This window comes from Cyanistes caeruleus, unplaced genomic scaffold (assembly GCF_971803275.1).
Source record: "Cyanistes caeruleus unplaced genomic scaffold, bCyaCae1.hap1.1 HAP1_SCAFFOLD_80, whole genome shotgun sequence".
NCBI classification, from domain to species: domain Eukaryota; kingdom Metazoa; phylum Chordata; class Aves; order Passeriformes; family Paridae; genus Cyanistes; species Cyanistes caeruleus.
Genome location: NW_028255890.1, coordinates 1,752,355 through 1,770,185, shown reverse-complemented (window position 1 = coordinate 1,770,185; position 17,831 = coordinate 1,752,355). Strand labels below are relative to the sequence as shown.

Here is a 17,831-nt window from a genome sequence, read left to right as displayed (position 1 = left end):
GGGGTACAGGTCTCTGGGGCAGGAGACGAGTGCCAGCACTGCCAGGGCTCGGGTGGGGTGGCAGGTCTGCCTTGGCGGGGACTCTGCCACACCTGCTGATTTCAGTGCTGGCCGGGGCCCCAGGGCTCAGAGCAGCATTCGTGCCCTGGCCCACACGTTCCTTGTCTGTGTCACACCTGCAGGTTTAGAATGGCCACCAGCTGGGACGTGTCCCAAGGAGGCCGTGCCAGCTTCTGTGCAAGGCCCCGTGCCCTTCCTGCTGCGGCTGCGTCGGCAGCCCTGGGGGCTCCTTCTGCTGCCCTGAGCCTGCAGAGCAGGGCAGCGTTGGCTGATGGTTTGAGGCATTCCTAAAGATCCTGTTGGGCTGTCTTAGACCCTTTGGGCAAGAGATTCCTCCCAACCTGGGCCATTTTTGGGGGGATGGGGGCAGGGGGAACCAGGGCAGCTGGCAGGGTGCGTGAGGGCCCTTTGTGACATATGGTCACCATGGGATGGAAAGGGACAGGGTGTCAGAGGGCCCTTTGTGACATGTGGTGGCATAGGAGCTGGCGGTGACAGGACCACGCCACAGTGCTCGGTGCACGCGACGGGACAGGACGCGTCAGAGCGGTGCTGTGAGGAGCCCCCGCACAGCACACTCGTTTGTGTCGGACCCGGAGCTTTTCCGAAGCGTTATTCCAACAGGTGACCTCGAGGCCAGACCACAGGGCTTGCTGACCTGTGGCCTTGCCGAGGCTTCTTTCTTAAGGTTCTGTCAAGGGCAGACCGTGGGACTTGGTGACCCGGGGCTTTTCCGAGGTGTCGCCCATCCCTGCAATCACTGCCCTTGAGACCAGACCTCAAACCTTGACGAGGAGCCTCCTGTCCTTGTGGCAGGAGCCCTCAAGACACAAGTGCAGGACTCGCTGTCCTGCCGTCTTGCCAGGACTTGAGTCTTGCAGGTGCCTTCCAGGCACGACTGCAGCACTTGCTGACCTGTGGCCTTGCCGAGGCTTCTCAAGGTTCTCTCAAGGCAGACCGTGGGATTTGGTGACCCGGAGCTTTTCCGAGGTGTCGCCCATCCCTGCAGTCACTGCCCTTGAGACCAGACCTCAAACCTTGACGAGGAGCCTCCTGTCCTTGTGGCAGGAGCCCTCAAGACACAAGTGCAGGACTCGCTGTCCTGCCGTCTTGCCCAGACTTGAGTCTTGCAGGTGCCTTCCAGGCACGACTGCAGCACTTGCTGACTCGGAGCTTTTCCGAGCCATCTCTCCTGCAAGTAGCTATAAATCCAGTCCCTGCCATGGAGCAGCGACCCCCAAGAGTGCCCAAGTTGGCCTGGGTTGAGGAGGAGGAGGAAGGAGAAGGCCCTGGAGCTGTCCTGGCACAGGAGACTGAAGAGGTGCAGGAGTTCCAGGCACCACGGGAGGGTGAGTTGCAGAGCTCGGCCTTAGGGCTAGCGCCTGTTGCCAGCTTGGCCCCATCCCATTGCATGCCATGCCATCCCCTGGTGCTGTTCCTATGGAAAGGATGGGAGAGTGTTGAAGATGATATGGAGCAGCAACCCCCAAGAGTGCCCAAGCTGGCCTGGGTGCAGGAGGAGGAGGAGGAAGAGGAAGAAGGCCCTGGAGCTGCCCCAGCACCAGAGACCGAAGAGGTGCAGCAGTTCCGGCCGCTGGAGGAGGGTGAGTGGCAGAGCTGGGCCACAGGGCTGGTGCCTGCGGCCATCTTGGCCCCATCCCATCCCATTGCATCCCATCTCATCCCATCCCACCCTGTCCTGTGGATACACACCCATGGACAGCATAAAAGAGGGGCTGGGGCTGCCCCCCCCAGCAGTGGCCGTGCTCCATCCCCTGGGGCATCCGCGGGGCTGTCCCTGCCTGGGGATCGCAGGGCTGGGCTGCGTTCTCCGGCCTCTCCCGCAGCCCCTCAGCTCTGGCTGCTCTTTGCCAGATGCAGCCATGGCCCAGACACAAGAGCAGGACCTTGGCGGTGGCCTCTTCCGCAGAACAGCGCAGGTACCTGCAGCCATCCCCAACTGGGCTGGGCCTGCTGGCACTGCTCAGCCCAGCAGCACGCCTGGAGCACTCCATGGAACATCCCCGATGTTTCTGTCTCCCGCCCTTCTCCTACAGCTGGTTTGCAGCTTCATCAAGAGAATTCGGGAAGAAGGGACCAGCGCCATGGCCACTGGGCTCAGACCTTATTCATACATCTTCAACACCAAGGCCACTGCTGCCCTGCTGGATATGCTTGTAGAGGAGGGTTTTTACAGTCAAAAGCAAGTAAGCAGCCTGTGGCCAGGGTTTGATCCTCCAGGGATCGCTTGGCCTCCCAAGCCACGCTTGCTGATCACTCAAAGCCTTTGAGGCCATTGCAGCGTGCTGAGAAGGGAAGCACTTCTCTGGGGAAGCTGGGGACATTCCTGACTCCCTGTGGCAGCTTTCCAAGTCTCCCCTTGTGCTTTCTCCAGGTGCCTGCCATGGTGAGGTACATCCACCAGTGGCTCATGGCCAATCAGTTCTCTGAGCACAGGCTGAACAGGACCCTGCTGGATCTGAGCGAGGCACAGCCCGCTGACGTGGTCATTGCTCTCCTGCGTGTGGCCCCAACGTGTGACAGGTACGGGGCCCACGTGCCCAGAGGGCTCAGGGCTCCTCAGCCCATCAGCCTGCACAGCCTGGCCCAGGTGTCTGACCAACAGAGACTTCCAGGGTCCTGTCTACCTGGGACCTTTCCCAGCCCTGCTACATCGGTCCCCGAGCCTGCTGCCATGCCATGGCCCTCAGGGCCCTGTCCCCACAGGGCTGGGCTGCCTGGCTGCTGCTGCTGGCGAGGGGCAGCAGGCAGAGGCAGAGCTGGCAGCAAGCTCAGCTCCCCCCCACTGCTGCCCAGGCCACGGGGATGTGTCTGAGACCCCCGTGAGACAGAGCTGTCGCCCCGCAGAGCTGATATGACCATGTGGAAGACCATCTTGTGCTCGCCCAGGACAGCGGAGCGGGCATACCGGATAGTCCTCGATGTGCTGGGGAACTGGCCAGAGCACAGCACGCGCACCTCTGATGGAGACAACACGGGTGTCTTTGCCCTGGCTGTGAGTTTCTGCAACTGGCCTTTGCTCAGCCCCTGGCAAGCCACCTCTTCAGCAGCTCTGTTTCCTCCTTCCCCAACTGCATCTCCCTGCCTCAGGCACTGGGCTGAAACCTGGCCTAGGGGCAGCTTCAGGGGCACCAGGCGTGGAGCTCCCCAGGGGTTTCCCCTGACCGCTCCCTGCCACACTCAGGCCCTGCCACCCGCACACCTCGGCACTGAGCGCTGTCTCAGGGTTCTCTGTCCTCTGCAGGCAACTGTGCTGATGTGGAAGATCCTTCAGATGCCCTGCGTCCCACATGTAGTGACGGTGCATTTCCCCCGCCTCTTTGTGCATCTGCTCTTCCAAGTGTTCTTCAGCACTTTGGAGATGCCAGAGGATCTCAATGCCTTCTGGAAGGGATGCCAGGAGCAACACGGCCTTGCCATCAGCCCCAACAGGTGCTCTATCCCACTCCTCCTGTCCCTGCCATGTCTCCACGGCAGGAGCCAGTGCTCCCAGCGTGACCTGGGCTTTGCTGTGCACACAGCTTTGCAGTGCAGGCCCTGAAGTCCCTGCTGTGCCAAATGCATCGTGAGGAAGTGGTGGTGGAAATGGAACACAAGCGTGGCTGGGACAAGCTGCTCTCTGCTGACACCCACCACTATGCCGTGGGTCTGCTGGCCAGGTGAGACCCCCTTCTCCCCACTGCCTCTGGCATTTGTGCCCCGTGCTGAGGTTGCCCAACACAGTCCCCACTGTCGTGGGCCAGAGGGCCTCGTCACCGAGGGACGGCTAGGGAGACTGGAAAAGGCTGGGAAAGGAGGGTGCCCACAAGGAGTCACCTCCCCAAGGGCCCAGGTCCCCTATCCTTGCAGGATGGTGCTCAAAGATCTGAACTCTGTCAATCAGTCCTGGGAGATGTTTGTCCTCCCAGCTCACAGTCTGGGCTACTTTTTCACCCTGGCAGGGAGATGTCGTCTGCCTCTATCCCCTTGTGTTCCCGCATCGTTCCCTACCTGCTCCAGCTGCTCAGCACACAGGAGGCACGCTGGGATCTGCCTGCCCTGGCATTCCTTGTGGAGGTGAGCCTGATGGCCAAAAGTGCCTCCCTGCAGAGCTGCCTGCCACCTCTCTGCCCTCTCATAGCTGCAGCTGCCTGGGACGGTGCCCATGCCTTGTGCTGCTGCCCGGGCCCTGTTTCCTGTCTTGTTTCTGGGCTCCTGCCGGCTGCCTCCCCTGTCACTGCCCTGTGCCTTTCAGATCCTGGACTACCTGGACTTGAGCGAACGCAGCACTAACAGAGTCCTGGAAATCTTCTCAAGGCACCTGCGGAGCGAGAGCAGGGACAAGCGTCACCTGGCGCTCAGGGCCCTTTTCAAGTTGATTGACGATCCCTCGATGGTGAGAAGTGGGCAGTGGCTGAAGCTGCGCCGGGAAACGCAGTCCCTTGGGCTCGGCTGGGCTTCGGGCCCCGAGGCAGCTGCTGCCAGCTCTCCTGCCTCCTGCTTCTTCCTGAGTGCTTTGGGACAGGCCTTTGGCCTCTTGGCCCTGTGGCAGCAGGGTGGCGTTTCACAGACTTGTCTTCCACACAGGCTGAAAAAATGCGGAGCCTGACTGAAAGTCTTGTAGATTTCCTGTGGGATGCAGATGGAGAGATAGTCAGGATGACAGTCATGGTGCTCAGCTTTATCGTCTTGGACAAGGACATGCTGATACCCAGCCCCATTGCCCTGCAGCTGGCTGAGGCGCTCCTGCCACTCTTTGACCACGTAAGGCTCTGTGCCCCCAGCCGAGGCCACTGGCTGCTGCCCAGACACTTGGCGCCCGGGGGATTCTCAGGCCTGCGCCCTGCTGAGCCCCATGCAGACAGGGCTGAGGTCTTTTTTCCTTCCTTCCTTTCATATAGGATAATAGCCAGGTGCAGCTGGTGTCCATATTATTCTTCCGATCATTGATGACTCTTCTAACAGAAAAGGAAAAAAAGGCCCTGAAGTCACACGTGCACCACAGCCTGCTGCCTCTCTTCTTCCACTGCCATGACGAGAACCAGCAGGTGGCAGAGGTGAGGATTCCTGGGCTGCTGCTGTCACCCGGGGAGGGGGCTCGGCCGCCTCCTGCCCTGGCACCTTGCCGGCTGCAGCCTCCTCCTGGCCTTGGCACACGAATGCGGGCGGGTCCTGTGTCCTGACTTGTGGGGCCATCTGCGGGTCTCTGCTGCTCTCCAGGCTTCTTGGGCAACGCTGCTTTGTGCGGCCGAGTTCCTGAAGAGGAGAGATCTTGAAAGACCTGTGAAAAAGAAGAAGCTGTGGATGATCACCGAGTGCCTGGTAAGGACGGCTTGGAAGGCCCAGCCTCAGCCTGGAGAAGCCCCCTGTCCCCAGCGCTCGGTGTGTGGGGCTGGCAGCTGCGCCCCTGCCCAGTGCCGCCCCCGGGGGCCGCACGGCTTCTTCTTCAGGCTCCTGTGGTCCCGAGCCTGGTTCCGATGGAGCCCCGATCCACTGGGGCTGCAGGGCAGGGCGGCACCGCGGCTCCCTGGGCAGCAGCCGGTCCTCTGCCCCTTCCAGAGCTCGGCGCCAGCGGCTGCTGGCCGGGCCTCAGGGCTGGCCGGGCAGGCAGCGCCTGGCCGAGGGGCAGAGCCCGCGCCAACCCTTCCCTCCTGCCGCTCTCTCCAGCTGGCACAGGACAGGAACCGAGCGGCGGAGGACCTGCGTCGGGCCCTGCCGTACCTGCAGAGCCCACAGGAGCCCCTGCGAGCGGCGGCCATCAGGTTCATCGGTGAGCCACGAGCCCGGGCTCCCTCCCCGCCCCGCCACAGCTCGGCCCCGGCCCCGACTGCTGCCCCGGCAGCGGCACCCGGGCCCCACGCCCTGGAGCCCCGCCTGCCCTCGGGGCTGCTGCTGCCGGCCTCTGGCAGCCGTGCCCTTGGGCTGAGTCAGGATGCGGCACGGGCCCGGGTTGAGCCCTGCCGGGGCGGGAGGGCGTGTGAGCACAGGGCTGGCAGCGCCGCTGGCAGGGAGCTGTGCCGCTGGGGCCCTGACAGGCTCTGTGTTCCCAGGGATGGCCGGGCGGCTCCTGAGGCGGCAGAAAGAAGACCTGCAGCTAATTTACAAATGTGAGTGAGGGCAGCGGGCTGTCAGCGGGGCTGCTGGGTGGAGCTGCAAGTCCTGGACTGTCTGCGAAGGTCTCTGCTCAACGTGCGGATGAGGGGCGGCGTGGGTGGATCACTCCGAGGTTTCACGTGGGGCATTCGTGGCCAGCAGCTTCGGGTTGATCCCCTTGGTCCCTGCTCCCTGCTGGCCATGGCAAGAGCCGGCTGGGATGGCCCTGGCCGGGGGCTCTCCGTGGGCCTCCGCAGGTCTGGGAATCTGACCGTGGCTCTGTTCATCTCTCTTCCAGCCCTTAAGAACGTGGTTTGTGACACCAGCCCTGCCATCGGAAACCTGGCAATTCAAACATTTTACATCACCCAGGCAGTAGAGACGGCTCAATATTCCATCTTGGAGAACCTGCAAGTTGAGCTGCGCAGGGCATGGAGGACACGGCCTCGTCTGTTGGGCCTCAGCTGGCTGCGCTGCTGGAGCTCTGCTGGCAACTGACCCGGCAGGCTCTGTCTGCTGGGGCCACCTGAACCAGCAGAGAATTTTTTTTGTTTCTTAAATATTGTTCTTTTCTTCTTTTCATTTTCTTTTAGGATATAAATATAGTATATATTATAATAGGCAGTCACTTCCCAAGACCTTTATCTTGCTTCCCATGGTGTACAGGGCATAGAGGAAGCGGGGAAAATGTGATTCCACTGGGGGAATCACAGCTCAGCAAGCTGCCCAGGCATGCAGTGGTGCAGGGAAAATGGCCAGAAACCCTTGGCCTTTGGTGGTTCTGCTGAAGGCACAAACCCTGTCTCAGCCAGGAAGCGCCGCCATCTGTGTCCTCGTGCCCGTGTGGTGCTGGCTGGGTTGCTGAGGGCTCCCACGTGCCTCTTGATCCTGCTCCTCTGGAGCTCCTGTGGGGCTGTGGCGCTGCTGCCGGGCTGCACTGGGGGAGACTCTGAGGGAACAGGGCACTGGGAATCTGTAAATGGATGAGGGTCTGTGGAGGCCCAGGCGGGACAAAAGCGTGGGACGGCGTGAGGGGCATGTGTGGAGGCTGGAGGCTCCAAAGGGGACAGGAGGCCCCTGAAAGGCTGGACCGGTGGGAAGACCTGAGGAATTGGGTGTCAGAGGGCATAAGCAGCCCCCGGGCAGCCACCTTTTTCCTGACAGCCGGCCGACCTGGCACTTCCCCAGAATGTCTCCCAGGCCTGCAGCAGAAGCCCTCGAGGCTGGGACAACACCCCTCCAGGAGGGTGCGGACAGCCCAAGGTGTGCCCAGGCTGGGCTGGCTGGGGACATGCAGGGCAGGGGGGTGCTGCCAGGCCACGGCCACTGGGTGCCTGCGATAAGGGGCAGTGGGCAGAGGCAGGGCTGGCCGCCAGCCCGGGCCCTCGCGGCTGCCCAGGACACGGTGCTGTGACTGAGGCTCCCCTGACACAGAGCTCGGGGTCCGCAGAGCTGCTGCCACCAAGGGGAGGGTGGTGATGTCTCCTCCAGCAGGGCTGCCCAGTCGCTGCTGCTGAAGCGACTCAGGAGCCCACAGAAACAGCAGCAGAGTGTGCACAGGAACAGCAGCAGAGTGTGCACAGGAACAGCAGCAGAGTGTGCACAGGAACAGCAGCAGCCCCAACGTCGGCACCTGCACAGTGAGGCGTCTGCAGCAGCTGAGTGCCAAACAGGGGGAGGCTGTGGGCACAGTTGCCTTTGGTTTGGCAAAAGGCTTCAGCAGAATTGACCACAATGGCTTTCTCTTCACTTGCCAGCCTCACAGCAACGCTTGGCAGCTTCAGCTGCAGCCTGTGCCCCTGACTGACTTGGATGGCCGTGCTTGAGGGCGGGCTCGCCTTCTACATGTCATTGTTGTTGTAGTGCGTCTAAAAATCTTGGTATCTCCCAAGAGTAAAACTCACCTCTGTTTTGTGTAATGTTAGTTCTTACCTGAGAACCTTCTCCCTTCCCCCTTCCCATTGGCTGTGACCTCTCTGTATCCCCCGATCACCCCCACCCCTTTGTATAAGAGATAAGACCCAGGGCATTTCTGTCTCTTTCTTGCCCCGGATGGACGACAGACAATAAACCTGCAATTTGGATTATTCCAGCAAGTTTGGGCCTCCTGTGCCTAGATACTTTGAGTCCGTGTTGTATCCACTTATCCCTCCGGCCCCTGTTCCCCAGGGAGAAGGGGCAGGGAGAGAGAGAGTTACACCCCTTGCTCCTGCAGAGGGGCAGGGAGAGGGGTGTCCCGGCCCTGCCTCCCGATGGGGGGGTGCCAGCCTACCGAGCCTGGCGTGGCAGGGTGCGGGCCTCCGCCTGGCTCCTGCAGGGGAGGAGCTGGGTCTCTCCACAGGCTTGGTGAGGGAATGGAGCCCCCAGAGCCCGGCGTGGGGGGGTGCAGGCAGAGAAACCCAGGGAATACCAGCCCTGGAGAAGATGAAGGTATGCTAACAGCGGCTCCTGTGGTATACAATAGCAGCTGATATTCAAGTCAGTTATGTTAATATTAACCAGCTGCCATCTGATAGTTTCTTACAGTTTGTAGATCGACTGAGACTACAGATACAGAGACAAGTTAAAGAACCAGTGGCCCAGACAGAACTGCTTCAAGAAATGGCCCAATGAAATGCCAACGACGCTTGTCGTAGAGCAATTCTGAGTCTACTTATTAACCCTCCACCCACCATAGCAGATATGATTGAAGCCATGTGCCCAGAAAGCAGACTTGTACAGCGTACACGGCAAGAAACCAGGCAACCCAAGGACAGTGGCAGCAGTGACACCAGGAATGAATAAGCCACAGATGTCACCAGAACAGCTGCAGCACATCGTCTGTTTCCAGTGCAAGAGGCCAGGACATTTTGCAAGGAACTGTCCTCAAACCCAGCAACAAGGGAAACACTAGAAAGAAGCTCTAGCCAGTCAACCAAGAAACTAAAGTCTCAGCGCTTTTCTGTCAAGCGCAGAGACATAAAAATGACAGACCTGAAGCAGAAAAAAGACTCTATTTTAATGGGAAAAGGGGAGGAAAGGGAGCGGGCTGAGAGGCTGCAGAAATATAATTGTGAGGAACGTTTGCCTAATAAGGTCTGGCAACCGCAAAAGTGATTCAGTAAGTGATTTGTAACTTGTCATGAGGTGACTTTACCTTTAAGGTGGTTTTAAGAGCTAAGGAAGTTGAAGTTGCTGGTGGCTGATGAGAGTCTTTTCTCCTGACCAATTATCGGTCATTACTGGGAATGGACAGCAGTTTTGAGCATTGAAAAGGGAGATCAACTTGTGAACCCTACCTTAAGATGTAAAGTCAGAGCACTCTTGGGCTCTTTGTTTCCTGGCTGTGAAAGGTAACAGAGCTCCAGGCCTCCCGTTCTCTGCCCGGCCATGTGGCCGGGCGGGGGCTGGGCTGGACCCAGCGGCTCTCGGCCGGGAGATGGGGGCTTGCGGGGGGCTTTCCCCGGGCTCTGGCCAAGCCAAGCCGATCTCTGGCTCGGCTGCAGGTTTTGCTGTGACTAAATTTACTAGAGACTGCCGAGTGAAGAAAGAAAGAGGCTCTGAACCTGCGGCGGGCTAAGGCGGCGACTACACTTTCCAGAACAGCCATGAGGAATCTTCTATCAATGACAGCTCCAGCTCCTGCACTGACAGAAGTCACAGAACCATCTACAAAGCCTGGGCAAGATTTTAACCCTTTCATTACCCAGATGAGACTTGCAGATTAATCTTTTTATCCAGAGAGGGAAAAAGAGAGTGATCAACATGAAAAGAGACTTTATAAACTACCAGTGACAGAAAAGAAAAGAAGCTTCAGAAAAGGTAGAGAATAAGGAGGTGCTTTAATTAAGATGAAATATTTTTCTGTTCAAGTTATGGAGATGGACAATAAAGTCCTGAAAGGACTCCTTTAATTCATGATAGAGTATGTAGGGAGGAATAAAGTGTTCAAAATGTAAATTTTGAGTAAAAAGTAGAGTAATTGTGGTACAGTGAAGTGCTGGAGGATTTGAAGCCTTGAGAGGCAATGAGAAAACTGTTTTCTAGTGAAGCTTACAGAGACAGATGAAGAAGACTTTTGCTTTTGAATAACTCGTCCTTAAAATGCCATCCCTAGACTCATGGCCCATACACACTTCAGAGTGATGTGAAGTGGGAGGAGTGAGCTCTGATAACAGCAGTTCTGGGCAGCTGACATCAGGGCAATAGAAAACTATAACAGAAGTAGTTTTCTAGTGAGAAACTCCATAAATTAACAGAAAGAGACTTCTGTTTCTCTACAAAGACTGGTGAAAAGACTGTAGCAGGAATTGAGACTGTTCTAACCATCCAAGTTCCAAAGTTTTTGTCTCTGTGGTCATGTGAACAAGGGAATAGTGGGTAGTGGGGGATAAAAAAGGTTTTTCTGGAAGTTTATTCTGTTGTTCTTATTATTGTAGTTTGTGAATAAACGTTCTTTATTCCTTTTAAGTTTTATGCCTGTTTTGCTCTTGTTCTAATCCATATCTCACAGCAAGAAATAAGTAATTTTCTTAGTTACTGGTTTAAAACCACGACATAACTTCTAAAGCTTTTTGCTTCAGATCTGATCGTTGGACTGTCATTGGAGTAGACTTGCAGGATAATTCACAAGACCCGTCTGGACTGGATAGTAGGTATTTTGCTATTGGAGACACAGCACATTCACCAATAGAGATTGAGGTGGCTCCCATGACAATTAAGGGAGACCTAACACACCTCACTCTCTTAGCTAGGTGCCCTCAACCACCTTTCTATGTAGACAAAGGGCAGGTAATAGCCCAGGTGATCCCTGTTCCAACAGAAATCCCAGTAGATGACAAAGCACCAGGAGTCTACTGGGCAGAAGTAGTGGGTGAAGACAAACCCATTATGGGATGGAACTTAACACATAAATCAGAACATCTCCATGTAGAAGGGTTAATTGATATTGGGGCAGATGTGACTATCATACCTGAAAAGGTGTGGCCCTCACATTGGGAACTGTAACCCATGGCAGGAAAAATACAGGGTGTTGGAGGAATGAAACTGGTTAAAATTGCTAAAGGTATCGTCCAGATTGAAGGTCCGGAGGGTAGGTTAGCTAGTGTCCGACCTTTTGTTATAGACTACAAGTGCCCGCTGTGGGGAAGAGACACCATGTCCCAGTGGGGAGTGAAATTATCAATTCCTGAGACACCTCTGGATTTTTGATGGAGGCCACTGTAGAGTGTCCGGTCCAAAAGTTATCTTGGTGTCCTGGTTTAGGGCAGATTTGGGAGAAAACCTCCAGTGGGGCTCCCCCAGGGAAGCAAACCCACGTGGCCCTTTTCTCCCACCCTCCAACCGGTTCGGGAAGAGATTTCTCTGAGTGAAGTGGAAAAAACCTGTTTATTTCACATCCACAGCACTACCCGGCACAAGAATGAACGATATCAAATTACAAAACCTCTTGCCGTTCAGAAGAGATGACAAACTTCAGAGGGTCTCTTTGCTGTGGGTGTTTGCTCTGTTATCAGTCTCTCTGGTGTTGGAAAATGCCGCTGCCCAGGCTGGGCTCCCGGTAGTCCACGGGTGCAAGCTCCCGGTGCTCCCTCGAGTCCCCAGTTCAGAGCAGGTTCGATTCGTTTCAGAAAAGGGGAAAGAAAACAGTCCAGGAAGACCTCTCTGCTCCGGCTAGCTGGAAAGCCAAAGCGATCTGTGTCTTGTTGTCTGTCTGTGTGGAAGTCAAAACTCCCGATGCGGGGGGAGAAAGTACAGTCTCTGATAACAGACTCGGTGCTTCTTTTCCACTCACTTTTACTCTTAGATGAAATTTTAAGAATACAAAGCCTGTGTCTGGGTTAGGTGGATGAATGGGGATACAATTTAACCTCCTAATCTACCCAAGACACTTCGGTAGATAATAATCCAGTTTGAGTGAACCAGTGGCCTCTCAGCAGACAAAAACTTGGGGTGCTAGAAAAGTTAGTAGAACAATAATTGGCCAAATGACACATAGTAGAAACAATCAGCCCTTGGAATTCCCCGGTGTTTGTAATAAAAAAGCCAGGGAAGGATAAATGGCACCTCCTTCAGGATTTGAGAGAAAGAAACAAAAAAATAGAGGACATGGGGTCTCTTTAACCAGGTATGCCATCCCCAACTATGTTACCACAAAATTGGCTCCTAGCAGTACTGGATATTAAAGACTGGTTTTTTCAAATTCCCCTGGGCCCAGCTGATGCGCCAAGGTTTGCCTTTTCCATTCCCACAATTAACCGAGAAGCCCCAATGAAAGGGTACCACTGGACAGTTATTACCTCAGGGGATGAAAGCAAGCCCCTTCATCTGCCAGTGATATGTGGGGTCTTTGCCGTCCTCAGTGCGTGCTGAAAAGAGAGATGCCATCATTTTGCATTACATGGACGATGTTTTGGTATGCTGTCCCAAACACAACATGCTGCAAGACACCCTTGATGTAGTGGTTAAAGTTTTAACCTCTGCTGGATTCCAATTGCAGGAAGACAAAGTTCAAAGGATGCCACCTTGGAAATACCTGGGCCTGGAAATTACCGCAAGGATGGTTGTTGCACAAAAATTGGAAATTATTGGTAATCCTAAAACTCTAGCAGATCTCCATTCCCTATGCGGGTCACTAAACCGGGTCAGACCCTGGCTAGGTCTCACCAATGAGGACCTGGGCCCCCTGCTCAATTTATTGAAAGGGGAGAGAGAGCTGCTGTCTCCCAGGGAGCTGACTCAAGAAGCAAAAATTGTGATTGAAAAGGCACAAAAGGCCTTGACAGAAAGACAGGCACATCGCTTCAAACCTGAGCTGCCTTTCAAATTTATTGTCCTGGGCAAATTGCCACACCTACCTGGGTTAATATTCCAGTGGGCCGAGGGGCAGAGAGATCCACTCTTAATAACAGAATGGGTTTTCCTCTCCCATCAATGACCCAAAACTATCACCAAGCCACAAGAGCTGATGGCTCAGCTGATTCAGTTGGCCAGGGTAAGGCTGCATGAACTGGCAGGTTGTGACTTTATGTGTATTCACCTCCCAGTCAGGCTCTCTGGAGAAGGCAAAAACTCCCCTGAGAGACTGACCAAAGAGATGTTTGAGCATCTGCTGCAGAGCAATGCTACCCTCCAGTTTGCTCTGGACAGCTCTAGTGGGCAAATTTCAGTTCATGCGCCAGCACACAAATTGTTTCATGAGGAATTCCACCTCATTCCTTGTGAGAAAAGGAGCCAAAGGCCACTCAAAGCTCTCACAGTGTTCACTGATGCATCTGGGACATCTCACAAGTCGGTGATGACTTGGAGAAATCCACAGACTCAGCTTTGGGAAGCTGATGTTGAGTTTGTAGAGGGGTCACCCCAGATAGCTGAACTGGCTGCGGCCATAAGAGCCTTTGAGAAGTTTTCAGAACCGATTAATTTGGTTACTGACTCAGCCTACGTAGCAGGAGTGGTGTCCAGAGCGGAGCAGGCAGTTCTCAAGGACATTGAGAACGAACATCTCTTTAGATTGCTTTCAAAACTGATTTATTTGGTTTCAAATCGAGAGCAACCTTTCTATCTGATGCTTATAAAGTTGCATACCCCATTGCCAGGTGAAATCGCTGAGGGAAACCGGGAGGCTGATTCCCTTGCTGCCCCAGCTGAAAAGGCACGTCTCCCAGATGTGTTCCAACAGGCAAAGATAAGTCACCAGCGATACCATCAAAATGTGCCAGGACTGATTCATCAGCTCCAGCTGACATGGGGTCAGGCTAAAGCCATCGTGGCTACCTGTCCCAGTTGTCAGCTCCAGGCAGTGCCATCATTAGGCCTGGGGGTTAATCCCCGAGGAATTGAAAGCTGTGAAGTGTGGCCAACAGATATCACTGACATCCCCAGTTTTGGTCACCTTAAGTATGTACACGTGAGCATTGATACATACTCAGGAGCAGTGTATGCCTCTGCTCATGCAGGAGAAAAATCTGTACATGCCAAACAACACTTAGTACAGGCCTTTTCTGTATTGGGAATCCCTAAAGAAATTTAAACAGATAATGGCCCAGCGTATCAATCCAAGGAGTTCCTGGAATTTGTCCAGCAGTGGGGAGTGGAACATAAAACTGGCATCCCCCACTCCTCCACAGGTCAAGCTGTGATTGAGTGTGCACACCAGACGCTCAAACAAGTCCTAGCCAGGTAAGGTAGCGAGGCAGTGTGGATGTCTCCACAACAAAAACCCTGTAAAACTCTGTTTGCCATTAATTTCCTAAACTGCTCATTTGAAAACATGAAGCCTCCTGTGACTCGGCATTTTAACAGTGATGATCAGTTTTAATTGTCACAGCGTCCACCAGTTTTAATCAGGGACCCTGAAACTTGGCAAACCAAGGGCCCCTATGAACTTGTCACCTGGGGGCGTGGTTACACGTGTGTCTCCACCCCTGCCGGCCCCTGATGGATTCCTCAGAAACGGGTAAAACCTTTTGTTCCAAAGAATCCAGCCCCAGCAATAAGAGATGAGAAGCTGAGATGAGTGGCTGTTGCTTCCAAGAGAAGACGCCACCGAAGAGAGCAAGAAGAAACCTTTCTAGCCTCTGACCTGCATGCTTTGGCAGTAAATAAGTTTCCAAAAATGTCTGTTTCCTTGTTTTTAGAAATAACCTACCTCTCACTCAAATCCATGATGAGCCTTAACCCTGCTGTCATCCTGCTCGCACTGAGCAGCCTGACAGCGGCCTGGATCGTCGCACAGCCACGCCAGGACATCTGGGTGACCCTGGCACAAACACTTCATCAAGAAAACATATGTCTATCTACTTGAGCAGCGAAAAATCCTATGTCTACCTGCCTGGTAGGAATTCCATTGCAGCATGATGAATTTACCCATCGCTTTAATACACTGACTCCTGAAGCAGGTAATGAATTTCCACAGCCCTCAAATAGAAGCAGAGTTTAAAAACCCCGTCAAAGAGTGGCTGCCACATTTTCCTAAGGCAAGCCAGGAACCCCAGGAGTTAGAGCTACTGGGTTCCTCTCCAGCATTACACTGTGTACACTTTAGGGTCAGTCTTCCAATTAATAAAGAAACCTTCCACAATATAGTACAATATTGAGAAGAATTCACAGCAAAAAGGTGGTGCCATGTCCTAAGCTACATCAAAAGTGCACTCCTCAGCTCATACACATCTCAAAAGCCTCCCCAAAGGACTGTTCCTCATTTGTGGGGATAGTGCATGGGCAGGAATTCCACCCTGTCTCCTCGGAGGGCTGTGTACCAGAGGGCGTCTATCACTGTTAGCACCCAATCAAACATTAATTGGCGAATGGACCAATAAAAATAATTTGATGAGGAAAATTCAGAAGAGAAGTGCTACAAATTTAGATGAGAATTGTGATTCGGAGATTTTTCATTGGTCCAAATCAAAAAGAATTGCTGCATCCATTTTCCTTCTTTGGGTGGCTGCAGCCAAGGCCCTAGGTGAACTGGGACACCTAGAATGCTGGGTGGTAAAACAAGCAAATTTAACATCTAGCGCCATAAGTGCCCTCCTAGAAGATGAGGAAGTTAGCAGGCAGGCAACACTCCAAAATGGTGCAGCGATAGACTTTCTCTTATTGCTCCACGGGCACGAGTGCCAGGAGTTGGAGGGTCCCTGCTGCATGAATCTGACATCGAAAGCTCCTAACATCCATGCCACACTCCAAGAGATGAAAAGCATGATCGGACAAGTCAAGCAAGAAGCAGATGACTGGTTTAATGGACTGTTTAAAAACTGGGGACTCTCGGGGTGGTGAGCTTCAGTAGTGAAAACTATTCTGTCACTGCTAGTCATTATTTTGCTAACGGAGTTTGGAGTTTTAAGCAGGATACTATACAAAAGCATAATTAAGCTGATCTCAGCTACCTCAGATGTCAACCATATAGAGCTGGCAGACCAGAGTAACCCTCACCAGCCTGCAAATGGTACTTGGTGGGCCACTTCAGGTCAGTAAGTCATATAAGCTCATTTCATGAATTATATAGAACAAAATAGGGGGAGATGTGCTAGTGCACAATCCTGGGTGTGCTTTAGTTTCTGTGTAAACCCTCCCTGCAGCTATGACGTGTTTTTCCCTTCCCCTCCCTGTCCCTGAAATGTTATCCCATTGCTTGGTGTTATATGTCTCCCCGCCCCTCTCCCAAGGTTTGAAAGTACCTGGGAAATATTTCCTCCCTCTCTTTTTTTCCTCCTGGATCCCAGCCTGAATAAACATCTGACGTTGTGCCGGAGGGAAAAGCAGCTGTTTGGTCTTTATCTTGGTCATGAAGAGCCTCCCTGCCCTCCCCTCGACAGAGCTAGCCAGGATTAATCAGGAGGGACAAAGTGGGGCTACTTCACACCTGGCTCCCCCAAGTGTCCTCCAGACCCGCAAGTTCTTTCTAAATTCCCTCCCCAGACCCAAAACTGCCCTAAATGTTCCTCAGAAAAGTTTCCATGGGCCCCAAAGTGGCCCCTTTTACCCTGTCTGAGAAAATGACAATAGTTAGGATCAAAAGACTAAAAATAGGACTAATTAGCATAAAGAGGGAGAAAGAGTGGTCAATTAATTAATGAAGGGAATTGTGGTTGTTATGGATTATATTAATAAAAAAATCAAGATCCTTGTTGAATAAAAATAATTGGATTTATTTTAGCAAGCGGCAGCAAGCAAAACAGCGCTGGGCGGCCGGGGAATCACCGCTCCACCAACGGCTAGCGCCCCCCTCCCCAAACTTCAGAGCCCTTACAGTGTCTTCAGTTCCGGTTTCTGCGTCATCCGGGTTGATTCTGCTTCTGCGCGGCTTGTTGCTAGGTGGTCGTGTTTTGCTTTTCGGTGGTCGTGGGGAGGAAGATGCTCCTCTTCGTCACAGCATCGCCCTTGATCTGCAAGCCAAGCTCCATTTTTGGCTAAAATATTGGATACACAAGTTATGCTTCAAGCTCCATATCTGGCTAAGGTAATGAGTATACAAGTTATGCTCAACAACAGGATGTCCTTGGAGTTTCTGCCAGTTCTGCTTGGAACTTTTCAATTGCCAATATCTTGCTTAACCCTTTATTTTCTTGTTTTTACGAGCAAACTCCTTACATACTCATCACACCACCTGCTATTATAACTCAGTCCCCAGCCCCTCTGTTACCTCTGTCCACCCCGCAGCGGGCAGGGAGGCTGGGGAGGTAGTTTTAGCTTGCCAGACGAGGCCCTAAAAACGAGGCTCTTTCCCTATGCTGAGATGGCAGTTGCAGCTTTATTTCTTGGGATCCTTCAGGGTGAGATGGCAGAAGGGAAAGAGGAAGAGGTATGGACAGGCACTCCTTTTTCAGGACAGGGGAAGGGGCTGTGGGAATTTACACAACCAATAAGGGAACCTGGGGAGAACAAGATAAGGGAAAGAACTTACAAATCTACATTTTTAGGGGTACATTATTTGGGTCATACCATTTTTCCTAACTGCATTACAACAAAAAGCCCAACAAAATTCTCTCAAATACATAAGAAATTCCAGAAATATCCCACGAAATTCCTGAAATCTTCTCAAAACCCTACCAAATTTCAGAAACATCAAAAAAAATCTTGACAAATTTCCACACAATCAAGGAAAAATTCATCAAAATTCTTCATATCTCCTCAAAATCCCTCAAAATCCACAAAAATCCCACAAAATTCAAGAAACATCCCACAAAATTCCCCCA

General features: G+C 53.4%; 1 protein-coding gene across 1 annotated transcript; it reads left to right on the top strand.

Moving 5' to 3' along the window:
* Window positions 1-567: 567 nt before the first annotated feature.
* Window positions 568-17,020, top strand: LOC147646774 (uncharacterized). The gene is made up of 7 exons (XM_086872973.1): window positions 568-1,409; window positions 1,509-1,664; window positions 1,936-2,000; window positions 2,118-2,267; window positions 2,456-2,671; window positions 4,316-4,456; window positions 16,793-17,020. The coding sequence occupies exons 1-7, from the start codon at window positions 1,283-1,285 to the stop codon at window positions 17,018-17,020; spliced, it is 1,083 nt and encodes a 360-aa protein (XP_086729099.1). The 5' UTR covers window positions 568-1,282.
* Window positions 17,021-17,831: the final 811 nt, after the last annotated feature.

What these genes read in the sequence shown, in the direction of transcription:
- LOC147646774 (XM_086872973.1), top strand. Translation starts at nt 1,283, where the DNA reads ATGGAGCAGCGACCCCCAAGAGTGCCCAAGTTGGCCTGGGTTGAGGAG. An exon ending in GTTCCAGGCACCACGGGAGG is followed by an intron (nt 1,410 to 1,508) that starts GTGAGTTGCAGA and finishes TCCTATGGAAAG; the next exon opens with GATGGGAGAGTGTTGAAGAT. An exon ending in TCTTCCGCAGAACAGCGCAG is followed by an intron (nt 2,001 to 2,117) that starts GTACCTGCAGCC and finishes CTTCTCCTACAG; the next exon opens with CTGGTTTGCAGCTTCATCAA.